At 41.6% G+C, this 26293-nt stretch overlaps 1 protein-coding gene across 1 annotated transcript in view; it reads left to right on the plus strand.

Annotated features, from left to right (window-relative positions):
- RELN (reelin) overlaps positions 1–26293 on the plus strand; it is a 293644-nt gene that overhangs the window by 224436 nt on the left and 42915 nt on the right. The window contains exons 29-41 of the mRNA XM_054208749.1: positions 1926–2083; positions 2996–3203; positions 8725–8801; positions 10325–10483; positions 12371–12559; positions 12800–13073; positions 14516–14656; positions 14752–14929; positions 16373–16457; positions 19063–19245; positions 20692–20863; positions 20946–21048; positions 24634–24863. Of these exons, the coding sequence (XP_054064724.1) occupies positions 1926–2083; positions 2996–3203; positions 8725–8801; positions 10325–10483; positions 12371–12559; positions 12800–13073; positions 14516–14656; positions 14752–14929; positions 16373–16457; positions 19063–19245; positions 20692–20863; positions 20946–21048; positions 24634–24863 (2157 nt within the window). The remainder of the gene's footprint in view (positions 1–1925; positions 2084–2995; positions 3204–8724; positions 8802–10324; positions 10484–12370; positions 12560–12799; positions 13074–14515; positions 14657–14751; positions 14930–16372; positions 16458–19062; positions 19246–20691; positions 20864–20945; positions 21049–24633; positions 24864–26293) is intronic.

Here is a 26293-nt window from a genome sequence, read left to right on the forward strand (position 1 = left end):
GAAAAAGTTACAAGCTGTGAATAAAAGCAGGGTTAAAGATCGGCAGATCTGGGAAAAATATAATGTGGTCTCCAAAACGGGAGAAGATTTCCATTTTAGAGGTGTCAGAATGGTCTATAAAATTAAATTACAAAGCAACAAGGAATCCAGAACTTGTTAATTTGACATCAGTCTCTTCATTGTGGTGCTGTCTGTCTTTACACACGTAGGTCAGAGGCACCAGCAAGAGAGCAATAAGTCACTTGAATCAAATAAGCTTAAGGATTAATTTTACAGTTAGCACTGGGCAAAGAAACCGTAGAAGGGTATTTGAGCTGCTGCGTAATGTCTTGTGCCATTGGAGGTGGCCGGGACAGGTGAAGTCAAAGGAGGGAGGAATGGCAGGTGTGCTCATCTGCAAGCACGACCTCAGCATCGGGTTAATACTGGTGAGAAAACATCAGACGATGGGAGACACAAATAAGCCTTGCAATCAGGAGGCTTTTCTCAGTCTTACTGGGATTTGGCTGAAGTTTCTCGCTGCCTTCGCTCGCTGTCTCACAGGAGCCCCTGGCCGTGCCCCCCTGCCTCCTGCCACTCTCGGGCTGCCCCCGGGCTTCAGGCCCATCCTCCAGCCCCCGGATCCTCATCCTCAAGCCCCGGCACAGGATTTGAGTACGTGGCATATTGTTTAGCAGGCGAGCCAGTGCCTTTGCCACAAGGAGTTAAACTAGCAGTGTGTACCGTAACAAGTTTGTCTTTTCTTCAGTAATTAGCCAATAAAAGCAGGTGCCAAATTGCACAGATCTGACACCAGCTGATTTGATTTACCCAAAACAAGCAGCGCAGAATCAATAGCAGCAATCTGTTTGGCATTATGTTCAGTAATGTGATCAGGAATAAGAAGCTCATGCTAATACATTAGAAATGTAAGTATTGTGAGTACGATGAGGGTCTCGGCATGTTGAAAACTGAATTGGTTGTGGGTCGCTTTGGAAATCATGGTTCATGGGTTATCTGGGGAGCATCGCTTTTCAGCAGTTGGTACAGAGCGGTAGCACGATGATCACCTGCTTACCAAATCCCAGTGCAAAGCAGAAAAAAAGCAATACATTTATTATATTTTAGACAAAGTAGCAAAGCAGGATCTTAGTTAATCCGTTGGATTGGCAATGAGATTTTAAATCTGTTCCGCTCTCTGGAGCTCCTATAAAACCATTCAGCTGAAAGTTAAAGACTGAAAATGAATAACCAAAATATTTTTTCTTCAGTTAATTCCCTATGCAGTGGATCAGCTGGAGTAACTTAGTGTAGGGTCACAGAAGTCCCTGGAGCAGTTTCGGTTATACAAGGATTAGATGACTGTTTTCCAGGAATTTCATGTTGTCATCCAAGAATAAAAACTTATATTTCTGTCCACATGTCCTGTAGGACACGTTACTTGCCATTATTTTTAGAAAGTGGATGATTTTTCTTGTATCCAAATTACTTGACGTTTTTTTACTCAAAATTATACAATGCCGTAATGAAGGCTTCATCACTGCCATTACTGAGTTACTTTCATAAGTAATATAAGAAATTACGTTCTGGGATTTTAATATGTAATTAGCCGTTCAGGTTGACCTGAGTAGTGAAAGGCATCTTCAGAGTCACATCTAATCATTCACTCTTGTTGATAAAACCATGTTTCTGTTCTTTGCATCACACTGGTGAATACAGGCCAGAGAAATAGAAGTAGTCAAAATACATCCCAAAAATCAGGAAAAAATATCCTTAAGTGAAGTGGCACAAAAAGTAGGATGTCAGAAATATTTTCCAGGTGTCCACTTGCATCTTATTTGCAAATGGCTCATTTAGGAAAAGCTCCTTTTAATCTTAAACAAGGAGCGGTAGTTACTGAAGCTGGGAATAGCGATACTGTGCCCTTCATCGTTGTTTCTCCACAGTAAGACTCGGTTCCGCTGGATCCAGGAGAGCAGCTCCCACAAGAGTGTGCCTCCTTTCGGCTTAGACGGCGTTTACATTTCCGAGCCTTGTCCCAACTACTGCAACGGTCACGGGGACTGTGTCTCGGGGGTCTGCTTCTGTGACCTGGGCTACACAGGTAAGAAAACCCTTCTTCGGTGGAATTACAGTAAGCATTGGCTGAGTTAAAGCTGTAAATCTAGCATCTGTTTTTTCCTCTCTGATATGCCAGAAAAATATACGATGACATAAATTTCATGGGCTGCCAGCAAGAATCTTCTCGTTTTGTTAAATAAAATTGAGCACAGGCAAAACAGAGCAGCTGAAGGCAGTGGACACCGGTGATGTTTCTAGCAACTACAGTCTTTTGAACATCACCATCTGTACGGATGGGAAGGGACTAGCGATAAAAGAGAAAACAAAATAAAATATTACAAACTAAAAAGTCTGCTTAAAAGCCTTTGGATCATCTTCAAAAAAATTGCTGCTGTTTTTGAGTCCCCTGGCCATCAGATGGCATGGGACCAGGACGGAACATATGTTCTGATGGGCCCTTCTGTGGAAAATTCTGCTCGCTTGTGGTTTCAGGGGCTTTTATGCTGAAATACAAAAAAAAACAACTCCAAACCCAATGAAAAAAAATAGCGATTGGCACAACCAGTTGCACACTGCACTCTTTTCAACCCTCTATACCATCAAAGCAATAAGCTAACATCTTTTGTTCAATTTGTTTAAAATGATATAAAAGGGTAATATTTTTCTGTTTACATAAAATGCCTTATCAACATAAAGCACGGCTGTTTTTCATCTCGTGAAATAAGCCATCTTAGAGTTTAGAAGAAGAGGGCTTATTCTGCCTATGAAAATTTGTAAAGCGGGTTTAAAAAGGTACAATCCTGTCATCAGGGCATTTTCTTAGAAAAGCCCCATACTTTCTCATATGTGGGTGCAACAGAACCATCTGCCAATGCACTGTATCTGACCTTTACTCTGTTCAGCACAGTTTCACCAAAGCATCTCCCATATATTTTTTTTGTTTTTTGTCTTGAAGCATCGCATGGAACCTGTGTGTCTAATGTGCCTAATCACAGTGAGATGTTCGACAGGTTTGAGAGGAAGCTAAGCCCTCTCTGGTACAAGATAACGGGAGGTCAGGTTGGGACAGGCTGTGGCGTGCTCAGCGACGGCAGATCTCTGTACTTCAACGGACCTGGGAAAAGGGAGGCGAGGACTGTTCCCCTGGACACCACAAATATCAGGTCAATCCTCAGTGCTGCTTCTCACAATTGTCTGTGTGTTCATGTTGTCTCCTCTCGGCTATTACAAGTGTAGATGTGAGAAGGCGAGAAATGTTTTTCTGGTAATCTGGTCATTCTGAAAACCTTAAAGGCAGAGAAATTACTTTTTTGTTCATTCTGGTGTACTATTTCCTTTTCTCGAGAGAGAATATTTAGGTTAGAAACAGTGGAATAGCAGCATAAAAAAAATAGGAACTCTATCCTTCTGAGAAGATGGCTTGCACTGTATTCTAGACGGACAGGCAGAAGACGTGGTCTTGAGAGTGCACAAAACCTAAGACTCTGCCCGTAGCTGGACAGAAAAACTCCCTGTCCCCAGACTGGTTGGATTGCAGGCACGCTGATGGCGTGGCAACGAGCTGTTGTTTACTTGCCAGATGTTGAGAATTAGTCCACTTGTCAGAAGTGTAAAAAAATGGAATGTGAATTGTTTCTGTGTAGCCAGGAGGCTAACAAGCTTTCACCTCTCTCCCTGCTACCACTGAATCCTGCTCTGCTGGTAGTAATTATCCTTTTTCTCTCAAATTGTCTAACTGGTTAATGTAATTAGGATAAACAAAGGGCAGTTAATTCGAACCATTATTTAGCCTGGAGTTTGCTGCTGCATTGTCCAGTCCCATGAGGGATCACGCACCTGAAACCTTGCCCACCCTACCATTATACCGGTTAACTTAATAAAAGATATTTCTCCTGACAGACACTGTTTCAAGAGTAAGTAACGCCGTGATTTGCTGCATTATTTAATTTGTGGGATCATTCAGCAAAGATTGGCCACAAGTTACTGCTCCCGCTCTCCAGCTCAGATGAGAGATGCTACCTTAGGGTACGGGTGCTGCAACTTTGGGGACATCCTTAGCTGCCCCCCAGCATCGAGCAGCACCATCTGCCTTCCCTCTGTCCCCTGCCTGTCTGACAGATCCTCCTCTGACAAAGATGTGCATTATTTATATAACTATGTAAATTACTTAATAATTAAATTAATTAATTGCTTGACAAATACGCTTTGGACAAGTGCATGTTTGCAGTAGAATGCTGGGAAGATCTGAGCACCTCTTTTCTGTTCCAACATCTTTTTAAATCTCAAGTTATTAATCCTGTGAAGCATAGTATTGGAAGTAACCATGTCATCAAGAAGTCTATGTTCAAATGGTATTTTTGAGTTATTCCTTCTTTCCTGGAGAAATCTTTTTAGAAAAGAAAAGGATTTTCTTTAGCTTTAAGATTACTTTGAAACCACCTTTAATGCCAGATATTCATATTTATAGCTTTCCATTTTTATAGAGTTTGAACCATTTAAAAAGCCAAAAGAAGTTTTAAAATACTGAGCAATGCTCTTTCTTGACTTATTTAATCTATCGCTATTTCCATTTTGCATGAGAACATGGCTCATCTGATGTCTCAAAACTGCCACGAGAATGTAAATGGCCAGAGGGACACATGATAAAAGCATTTAAGATCCCTCCTCTGAGCACGTGCTCGCTGTGTGAACGGCTCTCCTGCTGCAACTGATCATTTTGTCAAAATAAACCAGCACTGAATTTTTTTATAAGCATCACAGCGAGCAGCTTAACTTCCTTGAACAAGTCAAGTTTGGTGCCACATCCCTGGGCTGTTTGCTAGACGGAACAGAAGCACCGGTCATCTCAAACACAGATGGGACTAACATCGATTTTCCGGTTTCTTCAGCCATGCGTGTGCTCAAGGGTGGGATCCATCTCATGCAGCTTGACCAGAACACGGACTCCTTAGACTACACCAATTACCCCAGGCTACTTTTATGCTCAAAGGAAAGAAACAGCTACTTTGAAAGGGCAATGCAACTCATCCTAAAATAGGGTTAGCTACCGCCAATGCTTTGTCTTCTGGAAGCATATATTTTTGTCATTAATTATAAGGGAATCTGGGTTGATCATGTAAGACGTAGGCATCTAGCCTTCAGACACCTTGCTTAGAACGGGGTCATCCCGCTTTAAAGTTTGAGACCATCTGTAACATTAACGGGGTCTTTTTTCCTAGAAGTGAAAGCAGACGAAGTTTGTGAGAGTGTGAAGGGTTAACTGAAAGACCCATACCCTAAAAAGAAAATAATTCCTCAGCCTAGAATTTTTTTCCATTATTGAAGCTAAAATTAATGTCACTTGAAAGAGGAGATTAGAGGGAAGCACTTTTTCCCATTTTGGTATTACTTTTTGCATTCAGTAATGCTTTGCATAGAATTCAGTTATCTTATTAGAGGTCATCTTAGTCCCTACACCGTTATCTTTTATTTGTGCGTGGGTTTTTTGGTTGGGGGGTTTTGGTGACTGAGTAAACAGCAGGAAAATATATCTTGAAAGACATTCCGTTAGATATGTGGATTGAGGGTTGTGAATAGGAAGGCTGAAACTCCTGCAGTAGTTTTTTAAGCTTCTTATTTTTCAGGTTAATAGTGTTTTCCCAGACCTTTTAAGATCTTGTTTCATTAAATCAGGCATGGAAGAGCAAAAAATTGAAAAATATTGCAAGACATTAAAGTTTTATTTTCATTCTGAATTCCCGCAGATCTACCTGTGCATATTCTGTCATCTTGCTTCAGTTACCGCTTTTTTGAACGTAAAGCGTAAATCTTACGTAAGGAATGTAAATATTTTTGTGTTCTTTTCTGTAAGAAGTACGAAGTCCCTTTTCACCCTCGCCCTTCTCTTCCCAGAGGAGTGGGGCTCACGGGGGGGGCTCCTGGTTCACTCTGCTCCAAAGGGGTTGAGATTTTCCAGCCCGAGGTGCGTGGTGCTGCTCAGGGACGCAGCCCAGCAGGGCACCTCCAAGCTCAGGAGTCATGCTAAAATCCTTTTAAACTATAAAGCTTGCTCCCTGAAGCCAATGACCACAAACAAGCACTCAATGTTTAGCATGTACATTAAGTGCTGTCATAATCTTAGCTTCGTTTGTCCTATTGTGTCCTTTACGTGATTGACTACAATTTTTCGCAGACATTAGGAGAATGTCCCATAGCACTAAGAGAGCTGCAGGTGTCAAAATTCATTTCACCCAGACCATTTTTTTGCCCTACACTTCAGAAGCCCCCTGGAGCATCTCCATCCCTTCCCTTTTGCATGGCCCAGTGTGCCAAGGGCACAGTTTCACCAGCAATATTTCCATCCCCCTGACTGACAATCCAATACCTGGATGCATTTTGGTTACTGATGAGCTGCTGCCTCCCACTTTGATGGCCTGTCCCTTATGACACACTTCACTATCCGTTCAGTGAGAGCATTTACACACAGTGCCTACCTGGCAGCTAGATAAAAACCACGGAATATATATTTTTTTTTTTCCAAGCAGTGACATCTGGCTTGTTAGCTGACTTGGCTCCCATCTGCGTTCCAGACTCTGTTGCTAATGACTGCGCAACCATCCCAGAGAGCTGTTTTGGGTCAAACGGTTACAGATCAGATGGGCTGGTTCACCCTTCTGCAGAAAGGTGGTTTTTTTTGTCTTTTGTTTCTGCTTTTTGCCGATCTTTACATTGGGCAAACATAAAAGAGAATTTCATCATAGAACTGTAAATCTTTTCACCTCTGAGACTGCTGCCTAGTGTTTTATTGCCTGAACATGGTCTCAGACAACAGAGCTGCAGCAAACAATAGGACCTGCCTGGCTAAATGGTGTAATACTGTCAGCCTGTCTCTTCTTGAGCTGTCTATGGGGTTATATTATGAATGAGACGGATGAGTATATTCTGGCTTGTCCTAGTCCCTATGGGTATACAAAATATCTCACATAGGAGATACTGATTGCAGTAACAGAACTGGAGTGCGGTTGGTTTTAGAATCAGAAGAGGATCATAACAATGTATATGTAGCAGAGGGTGAGGGAAATTGGAGACGTAGCTGTGTTGGTCTGGGTCTGGCTGTAGTCCTGTGGCTTGTCTGTGATTTTACTGATGTCTGCAAATTATGACCAAATCCCCTGAAGTGAAAAGAGTTATCCTTGTGGGGAGTTATTTCAGTGACAAATCAAGCCGTTTTTTCTCACTATAGAGACACAAATTCACCTTGAAAATTAGTATTTGAAATAAAGACATTATCCACAAGCAGTAGAATTAATAAATTCTTTTTTCCTCCAAAATGTCTGCTTGGCAAGGACTCCATCTCTCCATGAAGATACACCCAGCACAAAGCACAAGCAGTTGCTTCCCAAAACCATCACATCAGCGAGTACTCCAATAGTCATAACACAACAGGCAGGTGTCATCCTAAGTCAAAAACTGGCCAGGAAACAAGGCGAATGGCATCGCCAACTTTCGACACGCAAAAGCTCAGTGTGGGGACAAGTCAGGAGCTGTTTCGGGTGCGCAATGCAGACAGCCTGTGAAGAAGGCGATGGGGGCGATGGCATTCTCAGTCATCTCCATGCTCTTTACATTCATTAATTACGACCAGATAAGACTGAGACAAATGTTGGAGACAGGCAACAAAATTTGGCGAGTGAGCAGCAGGACATTAATTAAAACAAATTGCTGTTCTATAGCACAGTAGTACATATCTAAGAGGAAATTTAAACTACTCTGATACCACAAAGTCACAATTAAAAATACCAGTTCAGCAAGGGCACCAGGGCATCACTGTTGATTGGACAAAAAATTGACAATATTTTGGAGCACAAGGATGGGATAGTTACTAATTCAAATGCAGCGAGATAGGGATGTTCAAGGCTTAGCAAAAGTTCTGTCAATAAAATCAGCGACACTGTCTCAAAGGGACAGGAGGGTTGCAGAAAATGGTCATAGGTAAAATCAAGGACATGAAAAACTTTCACGCAGAGAGACAGATGAAAAGGTTGCCATGGTTTACTGTGGAAAGGAGGAGGAGAAGGTAGGGAAGTGATAAAAGCACTGACTACAGGGAAAGCTGCAAGAAAGGCAGATCAGGAATATTTTTTTTTCCCCATCTCATGATGTGAGAACAAGAGGATGTTCAATGAAATCAAAATGTATAGGTTTAAAACCAAAGGGTCTGCTTCACAAGATGTCCCGTGAAGTCTTTTCACTGAAAATTGTTTACATCAAGAATTTAAGGACCAAAAAGGGATTGGTGGTATAGTGAGGATAATTTTATTAAAACTCTAATATTGTATTTTAAAGCTTAAACCATTTTGCAGGTACAAGAGGTGAAGGTAAGATCTGATGTAAGGAGCACATTTGCCTGCTTTGGAGTTTTTGCATCTTTGTGTGAAAGAAGGAACTGCTAAAATCTGCTACTTAGTTCAGCAATACATTTACTATGCACAGGATCAATAAACTGCATCACCTTCTTCTGTCTTGGGTCCTCCACTGTTTACTATGGCAATGCTTGATTTCACTGGGGCCATTACCCGATCAATAAGCTTGGAATAATGACCTAACTGAAAATGCCACATTAGTTAAGAGAGGAGAGTTATCCTGGCTGATCTTGTGCTATCAGAAGATAATTACACTTTTCTTCTACCCTGATTTTTTTAACAGGCTAGTTCAATTTTATGTACAAATTGGAAGCAAGGCTACTGGTAACTCCTGCAACAGACCAAGAGCCAGGAATGAAGGTAAAGTCTCTTTTCCTTATAATAAGCTTTTTGTATTTTGGGTCTTCTAAAGTGTTTTTGCCTCTTACTGTCCTTACAGAATCAAAAAGATTGTTTTATTTTTAACATAAATCCATTACCTCTTCAATTTTCATAAATGGTGAAGAAAATCATTTACTTTTGTTCCATGTTTGTATTTGTACTTGCTTCCACCAAACTTAATGGTGATCTATCAATAGGAGTAAATTTGTTGATGCTGTGACGGTTTAAGACATTTACAAGAAGAGGTGTAAAAGCTTTTATTAGAGTACTTGATAGTATCAGAAAACAGTAAATTTACAAGTACAGAGGACTTTCTTCAGGTCTGAAATAAAAGGAATAAAATTCGAGTTCAGTATAAAGCGTGCACCCTCCATTTCTGACCTCAGGTAGAGTTGTGTGCCTGAAAACATTTTCAGCTTCTCAACTGCGCCAGTGGATCTAACAAAAGATTGCCTTCCAACCCAAGCTCATGCATGATTTACCTGAAATGCAAAATCATAAAGCTGCAGCTGAAAATATATTCAGTCTAAAGAAATTAATCTCTCCCAGCTGTCTCTTCTCTTATTTTCCCCACATGCTTAGGAGTTACTGGGATGATATTTGTGTTTGGGAAGGATCAGCAGAGGTTTGGGAACAGATTCCCCACGTAAAGTGGTCTAGTTGCATGAAGACAGATCACTGCCATCTAGCAGATGAAAAACTTCATTTTCCTTTCAGTATAAATCATTTAACATCAGTGGACTGTTTCCTGCCGTATGGCGTTTCCATTTACATACTCAGAACTGCCATCTTTCAGCACAGATTACACTGAGGGTTTGATTTTCCTCTCATTTGCACCAGTATAAGACACAAGAAAATTCATTACCTTGGAACATACTGCAGTATAAGAGTTTTAAAACAATAAATACACATAAGAAGTGCTTCTTTCTTGTATTATCCCCTGTGATAAGCTCATAAGCGACTTCACAATTCTGCTATGTCCTAGTATTTGTTGTACTCTGTATAAGATATGAAGACTATTTTAAATTATCTAAATATTACAATAATTAACTTTTAAGGATGCTGTGAGCTTGCACAGGTAGCGTGAGCGTTGTGAACTACCGATATTGGGAGCCCAGCTATCAGAATTCCAACTCAGTGTCCCACACAAACTGCAAGGAGACCCGACATGAAATAGATGCTGACTATACTAAGAAAGTCACATTATTCCTCTGGTTTCTGTGGTACAATCATGACTTTCACTGAGGTTGCAAAAGATTTGATCCTTTGAGCTTGGTGAACATAAGCAAGATAGCGGGTGGCAGCTGTTGAACACATATCACCTTTGCAGTAGGACTTTGTCCAGAAAACGCTCCTGGACCAGGAGATGCCAAAAAGGTAGGGGAGATGCCAGAAGCGGCATGCACTGGACGGGGGTCAGCAGCTCCCCAGTACAGGCTGAAGAGTTGCCCCCTTTTGCTTGGTACAGTCAGACTAACTGCCTTTCTTAATTTTAAATACAGGGCTTGTCGTTCAATACACAAATGATAACGGGATCACCTGGCATTTGCTGCGGGAGCTGGACTTCATGTCGTACCTGGAACCCCAGGTTGTTTCCATAGACTTACCTCGGGAGGCCAAAACCCCGGCCACTGCTTTCCGCTGGTGGCAGCCACAACACGGTAAGCAACGCCACCCTAAAAATTCATTAAGCGGCTTTACACAACTTGTGTGTCGGTGCTTCTCATGTTCTGCAGAAGCCTCAGTTTACCAAAAATAGAGTATGGTGAACAGTTTGGGTGCTGTAAGAGAACATTTAGGCTTTCCTCAGTCACTGCAGACATCATTTTCTTTTATAGCACCATGCAGAACAGTGGGCTTAAGAGTAAAATTGTTTAAGAGCTCAGTTTAAACCAAAGACGCTGAGAGATAACAAAGAGGAGAGGAAAAGAATATTACACAGAAAAGCCTGAATAAGCATAGAGGATTTACCTGAGTACAGAGTGATCTGGGATGCAAAATGGCCTACACATTTTATTTCGTTTTGGAAAGGGCGGCATAACTTGGCCTTGAATCTGCCTGCCTGGTGGCTCCAATCTCCCTGTTTTAGTATCTCCACACTCCAAAACAGGACTCCTGTCCCCTGCCATTTCTAGTGTCCCAGCACCCTGCTCCCTGCCTTCTGCTGCACCTCCAAAGCCCACTCGGACACTTCCCACGTTCTCGGCTGTAAAACCCTGGTGCTGACTGATACCTACAGCCACTGTCAGAGCTCCTGCCTGCCTCGCGCGGGGGCACATTACCGCAATTAACGGTGTCCCGATTAAGTGTCTCACCTTTGCGCAAGGCAGCAGCTCCTGGATCCCTGCAGGAAATGTAAGGTGATATTCAGAAATATAGCAAAGTACATTTTAAGAGCAATTCCCTGGGGACAAAAGCCCACGGCTTATATTCAGGTAATTACGGTTTGCAGCTTTTGGGTTATCGTTTATCATTTTGATGGCTGGTTTTATTTGTACATTTTCTTACAATATATGTGCTGGAGTTAATTGCCCTGGCTAGGCAAGAGAGTAGATAAGGCATGAGGGATGTGATTTAGTTAAGAAGCCAATTCATTTGGGAAAAATGCTGGGCAGGAACTGGTGCACCACAGACCATCGTTCTGCCATGATCGTTTGCTCTGGTGAGTGGTGCGATGTCAGACCTGTTGCTCCCTACCTGTGTACTGCTGGTGGCCGCTTGCTCTGGGGGCACCTGGATGACATCTCTTCCTGGTCACTCTGATGGCAGTCCTGTGGCTCCCAGTAAGAGGGAGAGTTTATGACTGGAGGTTGGAATACCACCTTCCATACCAATGCCCATAGGTGACAACCACTCCTCATTACAGATCTTAGCTCCCTCGTAAATTGTCTGCCGTAACTCAGTCCAAAGTGGCCCTATCAGCCATGACCCACGTTCCTCATAGTGGCAGGACAAAAGTCCTGGCACATCGCTGCGAGCTCACCATTTATTGTCAAGACTTTCCTTCTTCTCCTGTGAGGGCAATGATTGTACAGTAAAGATGGCGTTTTCAGCATGCTGGTAGAAAGGTGAATTGAAATGAAGAGCTGGAAGCGATGGTGGACTGAGGTGCCTGTAGGCTGGAGAGCAAGAAAAATGAGGTTTCCAGGAAAGAGAAAGTGAAGAGCACTTCTGTGAATATCATCTATATCCAGAGCCTTCAGCATTTTCCCTTTTGTACTATCCTCTTCCATACAAAAGGTACTTTGGGAACTAGAGAGGCCTTTCTGATTTAGTGTGGGGAACGGCAGGAAGGTTGTGACACATAAAATGAAAATCCTCAATCTAGGGGCTCAGGGAGTGTCTCATTCAAAAACAGGGAGAGCGTATGATGATGAAGGCACTGAAGCTTGAGAAATGAAGAGGAAAATACCCATGTTTATCCGAAAGAGAAACATACTCCAGAGTCTTGTTTAGCAGTGACTGAGCACTGCTCACGGGGTGAACAGAGGATGTGGGCGTAAAAAATAACAGAGACTCCACTAACCTGCCTGTTCTGCTTTTTTTAGGGAAGCATTCAGCTCAGTGGGCTTTGGACGATGTCCTTATAGGGATGAATGACAGCTCTCAGACTGGCTTCCAGGACAAATTTGATGGAACTGTGGATTTACAAGCAAGCTGGTACAGAATACAAGGAGGTCAAGTAGACATCGACTGCCTGTCTATGGATACAGCTCTGATGTTCAGTGAAAATATTGGTATGTGTCACCAAACATTACTACATTTCTGTGCACCTATTTTATAAATTATGTATGGGTCAAGTTTTTACAAGATGGGAGGTATATGCAAATTCAAGTGTATAGTAATCTGCAGGGAAGAGAAGGCTGAAAAAAAGAAGGTAAATGCAGATAAGAAATTTTAATGACAGCACTGAAAGCATATGCGTAAGGTGCACTTTTTCTTTTTTGTTGTTTTTTTTTTTTGTTCTCTTTTCATAGGAAAACCTCGTTATGCCGAGACCTGGGACTTCCATGTGTCAGCCTCCACTTTCTTGCAGTTTGAGCTGAGCATGGGTTGCAGCAAACCATACAGCAATTCCCATAGCATTCACCTGCAGTATTCTTTAAACAACGGGAGAGACTGGCACCTGGTGACAGAGGAGTGCGTCCCCCCAACCATCGGCTGTCAGCACTACACTGAGAGCTCCATCTACACTTCAGAGAGATTCCAAAACTGGAAGAGAATTATGGTCTACCTTCCACCCGCAACCAAGTGAGCGCTCTGCTTCTGGCTGTTTGATATAGATTTTGCTGATCTAATTTGAGCAAACATCCCTCAGGTTGGGAATTTTCTGCATGTCTTTTAAATTATTAAATGTGTGTTGTCACGCCATCGGAATTTTAAATTTAACTTCAAAATATTTCATCGGATATAATGTGAACTGCAGGAACTTAAGGAAGCAACAACTTTGGATGAGTGAATTCTTAAGTCTTGCCTATAATCTATGGCAGCAACAACAGGAATGCTAAACCAAGCTTTTCTAACATTTACCCAATAAGAAGCAAGAATTAATGCCCTGACCCATCTTTTCATATAAAAGTATTTTCTGTCATTGCATATAAGCTGTCATCCAACATTTAGGCATGTTAGTCATGGCATTCAGCAAGTCAAAACGCATGTTACTGGACGTGCCACCTCCACCCTTTTGACCGGGAGGAGAGTTCAGCCTGACTCCTAGTGATATCACATTGTTGTAAATGGATGTGGCAGATATGCTGGCATCCGCCTCTCTGAATAAAACCATGCTCTAGTTTAGAAATAACAGACAATGATAATATTGCTTACTGTTATTCTGAATAGTTCTGTAATTCTCAAAGCACTCTACACATTACCTCTGCAAATTTCACCACCCAGAAAACAAGGTGGTGAAAAGGGCACTCAGTAAATGAACTGAGACTGGGGTTCACATCTTGGTTTCTAATTCCATAGTTCGCTCCAGAGGACCATGCATCTTCTTCCAAAGAATGTTCTTCACAGATATAGTGATATCCTGATTCTGTCAGTCTGAGGGCCGTTCTCTGTGCCTTGCTCCAGGATCAGCTCCACAGCATGTTTCCTGCCTGAACAAATGCAAGATGATCAAACCCATAGCATTTTGACAGATTTTTTTTCCAAAATACTTGCCTCATCTGAGGATAACAAGGCAGTCAGCAATTGCAGCAGTGTGTATGCATGTGCGTGTTTGTACCTATATAGTCATACAGTGCTATACATATATATACAAACATGTCACCATTGTTCTTTCTTTACACAACACTTTGTATAAATGAACTTTCATTACTTTTTAGCTTACTGAAGCAATTATATTGTTTTAACTCTGCTAGCAACATGTGGAGCTGTTGAGTGCTGATGTAGGTAACAGCTTCTGCTCAACCACTTTGCTGACCAGCGAGAGCCACAGCAATGTTGACTTCCTTGGTTTTCACTTTGAGCACCTTCCTTTAGAGCCTGATGGAATTTTGCCTAAAAACTAACCTGAGAAATTGAAACTTCCGGTTTCATCTGGAATATAAATATTTTCCAAATGCAGAGAGCTGTGTTTATTAATATGCTTTTCTTGTCCTGAAGTCTATGGGATTTTCTTAAATTATTATTGAGCACTTTGTGGAGCAGCCATTTTGATGCCTGAAATGCATTCACTCTGTTTTTTCTAGCTCTCCCAGGACACGGTTCAGATGGATTCAGTACAACTATGCTGCTGGTGTTGATTCTTGGGCTATTGATAACGTGGTCCTGGCTACAGGGTGCCCCTGGATGTGCTCAGGCCACGGCATCTGTGATGCAGGTCGTTGTGTGTAAGTAGCAACCTGCTTAACGTGCTTCATAGGAAGGACGTTGTGTTTTATCTAGGCCAAATGGATAACACCTTTTCCTCCCAATTTGTTGCTAGGTGTGACAGAGGCTTTGGTGGTCCGTACTGTGTCCCTGTCGTTCCCCTGCCGTCTGTCCTGAAGGATGATTTCAATGGTAACTTGCATCCAGACCTTTGGCCTGAGGTCTACGGTGCTGAGAGGGGAAACCTGAATGGTGACACCATCAAGTCTGGAACAGCTCTCATTTTTAAAGGGGTCAGAGATTACTTACATTGAAAAAAATAATAAAAAACAGTAAAATTTTTTGTTGTTTTCCCCAAATGTTTACGTCAAAGTCTTGAGACTAGAATTTTACATTTTTATTTTTATTGTATTTTTCTGCCCTAAGCATGCACCGTGTTTGTCACAGTTGTTCTTTATGAACAAACGGGTTTCATCTGTTTGTTGACTGTTACTTTCATTTGTGGCATAAATTCCTCCTTAACCATCGAAGGAAAAGAACGAAACTCTGTGGCTGAGACTCTTGAGGCCAAGCGAGTGGTTTCAAAATATGGAACACATTACAATCAATGGTGTTTGTGTCTTGAAATCCCCTGATTGCCTTTTGAGCATTTTGAATAATACAAATTAGTCAGCACTGTAGTCTATGTAATTAATGTTTATGTAGTTAGCCTGTGTTTTACTTAATTCTGTTGTTTTAAGTTTTCTAACTCTTTAAGAATTTTTTTTCTTAATTACAGGTTAAAAAAGGCCAGGAAATACCATATTTTCTGAACTTCTCAGTTCTTCAACAAAACACATAAATAGAAAGTCTTTTGTTCACATAAGCACACAAATTTTAAGCTCACACCTAAGTATTCATTTGACACTGAGAACTCAGGTGCCCTGAAAAAGCAAAGTTTAATAACTTTGGGTGTAGAAATTACTTCTTTAGAAGTAGTTCTTTGCAAAACCTCGACTCCATTTCAACCTCTTTAGATCATCTAAATTACAAATCACAGGATGTGAATTGTCTAAAACTTGGATTGGTTGTTCCTGCAGGTTGTTCCCCTGGGGGAAGGGGTCTGAGAAAGAGGGAAGCTCTGAGAGGTGGTTTGCCAGATCTCTGCAGAACGGTCACCAGCTCTGGCCCCAGGATCCACACAGCAAAGCTCATCTATAGAGATGGACAGGACCTCAGGGTCACTATGAGGTTTCCTGTCTGCTGCCTTTCCGTACAACTCTAAGTCAAGAGGTTGCCCCACAAGAGGATATTTGTATAAAATATTTTTTGAGGCACAGAAAAAAAGCTCCTAGGGAGGAGTCTTCCTGCCTGTTAATTAGGGTGCTTGGCTACTATACAATTTGGCCAAAAAATGAGTGTACTAGTTTGTCTGAGTAAGTCTGTGCTTGCAGATCAGATCATATCCCAGTGGTTCAGAGCATGACCTGAATGAGCTGTATCTGTGTCTGTACCTGATCATGTAGCTGTGCCTCTGGTGGTGACTCACACCCATATCTAGCCCTTTCCATTACTATGGTTCCTTTTCCAAGGCTGTCCCTGTCCCCATTTTCTGCCTGGGAGAAGGTGCAGGACAGAGAACTACCTCTCTCGCTGCCACCAGCAGTCAGTAACAGACAACATCCAGACAATAGTAAGCTGCAGGGCATCTTTGATAATGGGAACTAAGATTCACACTATATATTCTGTATTTGCAGGAAGGACTGAGAATGCTTGTTTCGAGAGATCTAGATTGCACTAATACCGTGTACATCCAGTTTTCATTTAAATTTCTTGCCAAAGGTAAGACCACTGCTGATTTCTTATCACTCCTCTGGCTTTATTCATACATTGTAGCATAATAGAAGAGAATATGGATTTACATTTTCAACTTCAGTGTACAAGATCATCAATTTATGGTAGATAACATGGGACCTTCTTTGAGAGTCTGCATTATGCCTACCTGCTGCCAGCCTACGTGGCTATCTGTGCAGTAAAAGAGTAAACTGTGGTGGTATCAAAACCGGCACAGCTAGTACAGTCTTTGAGCAGAAAAGAAACTAAATAGCTCCAGATTTTTAGAGATTTTGCTCTATGTTGGGGAAAAATGAATTTTTCAGTTTTTAAAGTCCTAAAATGGGGCCTATAGTAGATTACTTGAAGGACAGATGAGGAAACTAAAGAGCTTTTCATTTTCAAGGTTCAGCCCACTGCATTAAAAGCTCTTACCGTTTGGCTTCCTAGTAGGTATAATAGAGAGGATTAAACCCCCATAATTCTATTGAATTGTGTATGAAGAATAGTCAGACTTTGCAAGCCAAGTTTACAAGTTGGTGCAACAAGCTTGAGACAGTGACCCTAGTACGCGCACGTTCAAGCCAATGATTCGGTCTTACCCTGCTCCAAGCCCCTGCCTTGCAATATAATTTTATCGCAGTCAGGAGTGACACGGTGGCGAACCACTAACCTGGCTGAGCCTTTGAGTCACTCCCATGAAGTCTCAGAAGTTTTTCCCAGCATTGCTTGTAGAACCGGCGCTTCAAGGCAAAAACCCCTCTCCCTTTGGTGGAAGATGTTCATAGCTTCTGCAGGAAGCGCAGGGGGACTGGACCCTGACTGACTCGCCATTTGCCACAGGACAGCGTGAAAATAATTTTGAACCACGTCTTTCTTCCTAAATAAAGATCTTAGCCAAATCTCTGTATGGGCAAGTAAAAATGTAGCTCTTCCTAAATTATGTTTCATTCCCTATAATAGGCATTTAATCATACATATTTAGCTATTTATTACTATTTTTTAAGTACTTTATGGAAAAGAGAGAAAACAATAGCAGCCAAAATCATAGCATGCCCCAAAATAACTACATGCCTAATACTTCATGTTTAAAAGCAAAATCTTTGTGAAGACTTCTTTTACAAAACCATGCCTTGGAAATATTTCTGCATATGATCCTTGCCAAAATATTAAAAAATATGATGAGTAAAAATATCATTCTGAAAGGCAGGAAGAGCCAAAGGCTCAAGGATGGATTTTGATACTTGACCCACAAGAGGCAAAGCAGTGAAACTCCAGGAGAAATCTTTTCTCGTTAAATTTATATGGCTTGCTTGCCCTAGGCCTGGATCCAGAACTTAGTCCTAACAAGCTCCCTAATGTTGAATGAAAATTAATATAGCTGGGCACATCTCAGCTGTAAATGTTAAGACCAGTGTGTTGTTTACTGTTAATTGACACAGATAGATAAACTGAAATCAGCTCCTGACTGCAAATGTCTCCTCCCTGCTCTGTTCCACGTGTGGTGGTTGAAGAGAGACTGCACTGGAGCAGAGCGGAGCAGGACTGTGCACACGAGGCACTTTGGCTTCAGCAAATTTCGTTAATTTAAGAACAGAACATGGAAAAAAAATTGCACGGTAGCACACAGCAAGGCAGGGATGAAGAAACTGTCCCTTGGTCCTGTGCTGCTGCTAGTTCCTGCCCTCAGACTGACTTTTTGGGGAGGTGCCACCACCATGCCACACCATGAAGGGAAAGGAGTCTGTGAATTTGAGTAAGAACTCAGCTCAGAGATACCATCACTCAGACGCTGATGTTCCTGGTCAGCAAGTCAGGCACGGGCCAAACATACACCGGGGACTGAGCTCATGCAGGGCAACCAGCATCAATGCAAGTGCTGGGCTCTAATCAGCGTATGTTAATACGCAGGACTGTATAGAGCTGTTGTTGACTCTTTAAAACTTTAAGTAAAAAAAAGGAGGAGCTGGTAATCAGAAAATGTGAATTTTATTCTCAGTTCCACCACTAATTTTTAGTCCCAGCTTAAAGCACAGAATATTGCTTTGTTGTTGTTAAAACATGCTAATAGAGATCCTCAGCGCTTTACATCAATTACGATTTCTGGGCATGAATATGCTTATATCAGTGTCTGCAGTCAGAGTCACGGACTATAAATTTGTGAGGATAAGGACTGTGTCTTTATCTGTGGGTGCTACAGATGGTGATGATAATGTCTGGTACCTGGGAACAACAAGCAAATAAATACTGAACTACTGAAAAATGTCTGTGGTAGAAGGAGCTGGTTTGTTATAATCTAAAAAATTATAACACTGAGATAGCTTCTCATCTAAGTAAATTAACTGTGACTGTACATATAATGAACAGCAATGTAAATTTAGGCCCTAATCATGAGCATTCTGCAGACAGACAAGAAAGGGAAAGGACAGGAAGATGTATATAAGTAATACACATATAACCTCTCAACAGCTTAAGTTGTTGTCAAAGCAAGCCCGTACTCTCTAATAGATGTCAAAGTAACCCAATTGTATTTACACTTGAAGAAGTGTTTTTGAGCTAGTGTTTTTTAAAACTGGATTATAATGAACGTAAATGCATGTCCTCTCTGCTCCAGGCACCCCCGAGAGGTCTCATTCCATCCTGCTGCAATATTCTGTCAACGGTGGCATCACTTGGCACCTGATCGATGAGTTCTACTTCACGCAGACTACGGATGTCCTCTTTATTAACGTTCCTCTGCCCTACGCAGCCCAAAGCAACGCGACGCGGTTCAGGCTCTGGCAACCTTACAACAACGGTAAGGAAGAGACACCGGTGGGACGCCCAGTCCACGCTTGCACAGCTCAGCATCTGTCAGAGGCTGGATTTTTGAGCTGAACAAGAATAGAGACTCATAAATCTTGATTCCTTGTATTTCAAGTTCTTCAATTAAAATTATCACAGGATTATGTTTACCATTCTTATAAAGCTGCTGTATGCTTTTAAGTGAAAGGATCTTAACCTAATACCCCTCGACTGTATGCAGAAGACCATCAGCTTTGGTCCTGGAGGGACTGGGAGATCAAGCAACACCCATAAAGTTAACTTCACTCAGGTTCTCCTCATTGTTTTTAATGGACCTGCATCTAGTTTACACTGAGGCCTCATTACAATGCTCCAATTATACTAAAAAGTCCCAAGTGTAAATCGGAACTAGGCCCACCTTGCTCAGAATTAACTAGGCATTAAAACCCCATTTAGGAAGAGTATGTAGTGAGCAGTTAATCTTTTGATTAAATTGTAAAGGACTGTAGAAAACCACAGGAGGAATGCAGCTCATTCCTCCTGATTACAGGAGATGTGCCAGCTGAGGAAAGCTCTCCTCTGCTCTCAGTTGCTCTGAGCACATCTCTTAGCAGGAGCTGACATTAAGGGCTCTAAAAAATTCCTGCGATTGTTTAGACACAGCGAAACAGCAAAGATTTATTCCATGCAGGCAAATGCCTAGTGCACCTCTAACAAAAAAGCAAATTCAAATCTGGTCCTATGCATCCAGTTCCAGTTCATTCTTCTGATGGGTCCTGCCTAAAACATGTAACTAAACTTTTCTTGCAGGCATTATCCTTGAGTAGGAATTTCATTTAAAGGAAGCCTTTTAACTTTTCTGATCAACACAAAGGTTTCTAGATAGATGAAAAAAACAAGTACACAAAAGATCTGGCAAAGTAATCCCTCCTCTCCAGTTTGAAAGCACCAGTTTTGCGACACATTTGAATTCATAATCCATTGGAGAGAAGGTCACTCAGAGTTTCCTTCTATCTCGAAAACCTCTTGCCAAGCACACACAAGCTGCTGAGCCACGGAAAAAGGTGTAGAATGGAATCATCCTTTCAGGCTGCTTGGGCTCTACAGCAACTGCTCATTTAGGTGATTCTTAATTAAAGAAGACATTGATGCTAGACTTTCAAAGTAAATGCGATTTAAACAGAAGATACTTGGTCAACACAGGTTTTTCACTCTTCAGTTTGCTGTGACTTCTATACATTTTAGAGAAATAAAAGCTAATTCTGGAGGGTGAGACTGTGGAGCGGTATGGAGACTATTTTCATGGAAAATGAAAATTTTCCATCTTCCATTTTCATGGAAAATGAAAATAGTGAAGCTAAGCTTTCAGGACCCTTTTCTCAATGTAATCAATAAATACTGGCTACTGTTCTGCTCTCTAATTTAGGTCTTAATAGGAATGTTCCCCTTTTCTTTGTAGGCAAAAAAGAAGAAATCTGGATTATTGATGATTTCATTATTGATGGAAATAACCTAAAGAATCCCGTGATCCTTTTGGATACATTTGACTTTGGTCCCAAAGAGGACAACTGGTTTTTTTATCCTGGTGGAAACATTGGACTTTATTGCCCATATTCATCTAAAGGAGCTCCGTAAGCATCTCTCAGCAATAAATTAGGAAGAAGTGAGTGTGTAATAAACTGAGTCTAAAGTACTCCTTTCCTTTTTTTCCAGGGAAGAAGATTCGGCTATGGTATTTGTTTCAAATGAAGTTGGAGAACACTCCATTACAACAAGGGACCTGAGTGTAAATGAAAACACTATAATCCAATTTGAGGTACTTGTCCTCAGAAAGCTATTTTGCCTTTTGCTTAGAGAGTTCTGTTCGTTCAGGTTCTGCTCTTTGGTGTATTTGCCCAGCTGTTCTGATCACCAAGTAGGGAAGCCTGTCTAATTTCGCTTGTAATTGTTTTGATATTACTTCCCATCATGTGGGTGTATCATGAAGCTTTTAATACACAGATAAGGGAAATTTCTGCCTCAAAGTTTTCTGCTTTCTTCCCTGAATTACTACTTTGTCCGTGCCTATATACTTGCACCGATAGCATTAAAGTCCATGTCCTACAAGTTGGAGAATCACCGCTGGCAGACAAGATGACGAGCAAAATACAATGAGTGTCCAGCTTGCCACTTCACAACCTGCTCAGAAGAAGTGTGCAGGTGGAGCAGTGGGCAGCATTTCCACAAGCTGACCCAATGGAGAGCTACAACTTCATCTGTGACGCTAGAAATTAATTTTTCCTACCTGCTGGCTAGACTGCCCTGGTCGTACTTTCTCTGAGAGCCAAGGCTCTGCTGTCCTTTTGCTTCTGGTGGCTCTGGTGGAAGCTGTTCATTGCCCGTGATGACCTGAATTCCTCCCATGCTAGCTAAAGCTCATGAATAAGAAGCATATTTTTTGTTCTTCTCGTATAGAGTGGAAACAGGCATCCCGATGACAACACATAGTCTAAACTAAACTGTGTTTCTGGTTTATCCTAAAATCTAAACTGTGCGTTGGCGAGGGCAGCTACTGATGGGAGTAACCATTTAGCCTAGTATGTATTAGTTTAGAGGGGTCATTATATTGTCATTAAGAAATTGTAAAAGAATCTTTCACGTAAATTGCCATGCCACAATTACCAGGCTGCTTTTAACAAAGATGTAGCGTGCTGCAGCATTAAACAGCAAATGATACCTTTATACGTTTGGTATGGTTTATACGATTTATAAACCGTTACTAAAATGAGAGTAAGGGTTTTCCAAGAAAAATAAGTTTAGCTGTGTACTCATGCACACTTCAGTTTGTCATGCAACTAATTCATAAATTATTGAATGCAAACCATTTTCTGTTTTAAAATATAGATTACAGCCTGTAGAACAAAAATGCTTGAGGTCACTTTAAGATATTTATAAGTCTTCAGAGCATTAACCTCATAAAATCTACATGCTTACTTCCATATGTGGTAAGGACATTGTTTTCAGCTCACGTTTTTGAGGACATTAGTATAAATGAAGAAGTTATGCATAATACAGTAGAGTTTCTCTCTGTGTCTCAAGAGTCAAAACCCATATTGGGCCAAGCATCACTCCAAGATTCCAGATGAGTAGACAACCCTTCTAGTCAAATGTAGGTTGATGAGACTCATGTGCACTGAAGAGTGATGAAGGAAATTCGATGTAGGCTACATTTTCAGCATTCATGCACAGTTCTATGTATCACAGGATTTTAGAAAGAAATAGATTTTCATGACAGAGGAGTATATTAGAAAGACTCATGTGTGCTGAAGAGTGATGAAAGAAGTTTAATGTAGGATACATTTTCAACATTTGTAGAATCATAGAATAGTTTGGGTTGGAAGGAACCTTTAAAGGTCATCTGGTCCAACCCCCCCGCAATGAGCAGGGACATGTCTCAGCTCAGAGCCCCGTCCAACCTGACCTTGAGTGTTTCCAGAGATGGGGCATCTACCATCTCTCTAGGAAACCTGTTCCAATGTTTCACCACCCTCATTGAAAAAAATTTCTTCCTTATATCTACTTTAAAACTACCCTTTTTTAGTTTAAAACCATTACCCCTTGTCATATCACAACAGGCCCTACTAAAAACTTTATCCCTGTCTTTCTTATAAACCCCCTTTAAGTACTGAGAGGCCATAATAAGGTCTCCCCGGAGCCTTCTCTTCTCCAGGCTGAACAACCCCAACTCTCTCAGCCTGTCTTCATAGCATAGGTGCTCCAGCCCTCTGATCATCTTCGTGGTCCTCCGCTGGACCTGCTTCAACAGGTCCGTGTCTTTCCTGTGCTGAGGACTCCAAAGGTGGATGCTGTACTCCAGGTGGGGTCCCATCAGAGTGGAGTAGAGGGATGGAATCACCTCCCTCGACCTGCCGGCCACACTTCTTTCGATGCAGCCCAGAATGTGGTTGGCTTTCTGGGCTGTGAGTGCACAGTGTCGGCTCATGTCCAGCTTTGCATCCACCAGTACCCCCAAGTCCTTTTCAGCAGGGCTGCTCTCAATCCCCTCACTCCTATTGATACCAGGGGTTGCCCCAACCCAGGTGCAGAACCTTGCATTTGTCCTTGATGAACCTCATAAGGTTCACACAGGCCCTCTTCTCAAGCTTGTCCAGGTTCCTCTGGATGGCATCCCATCCGTCCAGCATGTCAACCATGCCACTCAGTTTGGTCATCCACAAATTTGTTGAGGGTGCACTCAATCGTGTTGTCTATGTCATTGATGAAGATATTAAATGTGTACAATTCGGAATATTACTGTGTTTTAGAAATAAATAGATTTTCATTACAGAGCAGCATGTTAGACAGGCACCTGTTTTCCTCTACAAAGGTATATAAAAAACCCAAAATATTTCATAGTTTTAGTACCAGCTTTGCATTTCATTGGCAACCAGTGTTCGTTTATTGCATGATAACTATAGTACATCTTATTTTATATGACAGAGTCATCCTGTAAAGGAACTAATTCTTCTTCTTTTCTATAACCAATTTGAAACTAAAAGAACATCTTAATATCAGTGTGAAAGAAAAGCAGACTAATTTGCATTGGGGCCATGCAGAAAATACATCTTAAGAGGTCTCAGATTCTGTACAAAACATCGTCTTATATGTTTTTCAGTCGTAGAACTGTTGTTCATGTAGGTTTTCTACCTTTTCTTCTGTTCTCTACATCAGGAATCTTGCAAGAACACCCTGAAAAGTTTGACACTGACAAACTATGTTGTGGTGTGACATTGAATTTAAACCCAATCCAGCTATGATACTCTTTTAATGCTGTCTCTTAGGGCTTTGCCGCTATGCGTGAGTGAAAGGGTAGGGGGTATGAAAGCTGAAGTGACACAGCACTCACCCTGAAGGGTCCTGTGGCATAAGCTTTTTTTTTGTAAGTGTAACATAGAAGAGGACCATAGTGCAGACCAGCAATTTAAATAATAAAAAAAATTATGTTTGCACGTTTTATTTTCATATTTCTGGTTTTAAAAATGCCCAGGTTTTTACTGCTGTGATTACTGCAAGAACTGATGCGTTTGCTCCAGCAATATTAGCAGCTCTCCTTTGGGATTTTGCCTAATTAACTTTATGGTTTTCTCTTAGCAGAAGTAGTTGGGGATTTCATATTACGTTCGTTAAATGATAAGCCAGAGTGTGATATGCCCATGGAGAGGGAGGGCAATGTGCAAGAGTTCGTGTTCATGTGCATGTCCTGAGTGCATCATCCCAGTTTTAAAATGAGTTTCCAAATCACCATTTTGCTGGGCTAAATAAATACTGCACCAAATAGGGGAGGCTCACTAAGATAAAGAGTGGTTAGGTGTCCCACAGCCTGCCCTGTGTCACCTTCTGCACTTCATGTGTTGGCCTTCAGATCAATATCGGCTGCACCACTGACAGCTCCTCAGCCGAGCCGGTAAAGCTGGAGTTCTCACGAGATCTGGGGGCGACCTGGCACCTGCTGCTCCCCTTGTGCTCCAGCAGCAGCAGCCGCCTCAGCTCCCTCTGCTCCACCGAGCACCACCCAAGCAGCACTTACTACGCGGGCACCACCCAGGGCTGGAGAAGGGAGGTCATTCACTTCGGAAAACTGCACCTCTGTGGGTAAGGGTCCAGCTCCTCTTCCTCTCTGGCTCTTGTTGGTTTGGTTTTGTTTCTGTTTTACGTACAAAGTGTTCTCCCAGCACAAGAGTGGTCTGTAAGAACTGCAGCACTAGAGCAGACCAGATGACCAGATTTTCTCCACTTTTTGTCCTGCACGGCAATTAGTGTTCAGGTGATTCCTAAAAATATGTTGTGCCTAATGCTAATGTAGAATAACCACAGATAATTTCCTATATCCATATATCTAATTGGTGACATTGGACGTAGGTTGCATAGTAAAATGAATGCAAAGCTGACTATAGAAGCATAGAATCACAGAATGGTTCAGGTTAGGAGGGACCTTAAAGATCATCTAGTTCCAACCCCCCTGCCGTGGGCAGGGACACCTCCCACTAGACCAGGCTGCTCAAAGCCCCATCCAGCCTGGCCTTGAACACCTCCAGGGATGGGGCATCCACAGGGCAACCTGTGCCAGTGCTTCACCACTGTCACGGTAAAGAATTTTTTCCTAATATCTAATCTAAATCTACCCTCTTTCAGTTTAAAACCGTTACCCCTTATCCTATCGCTCCGCTGTCTTTAAAGCTCCTTCAGTGCTCTTTACTGCAGTGCATTAGCCATTTGAATTCATCAAGGATATTTTTGCATGAAATTTGAGATTGGTTAGAAAATGCAGTAAAATGTGAGCTAGTATAAACTTGATTCTACTTCAGTGTAAGGAAATGGACTTACCTAAATACTCGAGGTCTTTTGTAGCTGCAAAGTTCTCTGATTCTAAGAAATTATCATCTGCTACAGTCACTCAGGAACTTAAAGTTTGAGGGGCAAGCCAGGTTGGATGATAACAGATAGCACAGAAAAATATGTGCTAGCAGCCGTAATAATAAGTAACTTTTCAAAGTATAAAGCAGTACTGGTTACTTTTTCAGAGAAAACTGCCTTCTAGCATCAATTCAGTTTATGTAAAAAATGACATCATTAAGGATTAAACTGTAGCCATATGGATGAAAATGCGCTATGCGACTATGAGACTTTATGAGTCTATGCAACTCTGAGACTGAGTATTTATGAAACTACTGCGTGCAATGGGCCCTCCACTAAATAAGTGGCCCCATATGTGCCTCTGAAAGAATGAAAAGACCTATATAAGAGATGTGAACCAAGTTTGGAAAGCTTGGTTGTTTAATAATTTAAGAAAATGTTTAAATTTTAAACTTGAATTTTCCGGTTTATGACTGTTAACATTTCAAGCATGGAATAGGTAACCATCTCTTGCAGTAGCTCATTTGTCATTCTGTTTTTGCCAAAAAGGATTATTTGACCCTTTGCCCAACTACCAATGCAAACCTCCAAATGAAAATTTTGACTATGCAGACACCTAACTCATTTAAACCTTCCAGGCATTTTGATTTGGTCCTCTCTTCCTGTTT

Source organism: Rissa tridactyla, chromosome 1 (assembly GCF_028500815.1).
Source record: "Rissa tridactyla isolate bRisTri1 chromosome 1, bRisTri1.patW.cur.20221130, whole genome shotgun sequence".
Lineage (NCBI taxonomy): Eukaryota > Metazoa > Chordata > Aves > Charadriiformes > Laridae > Rissa > Rissa tridactyla.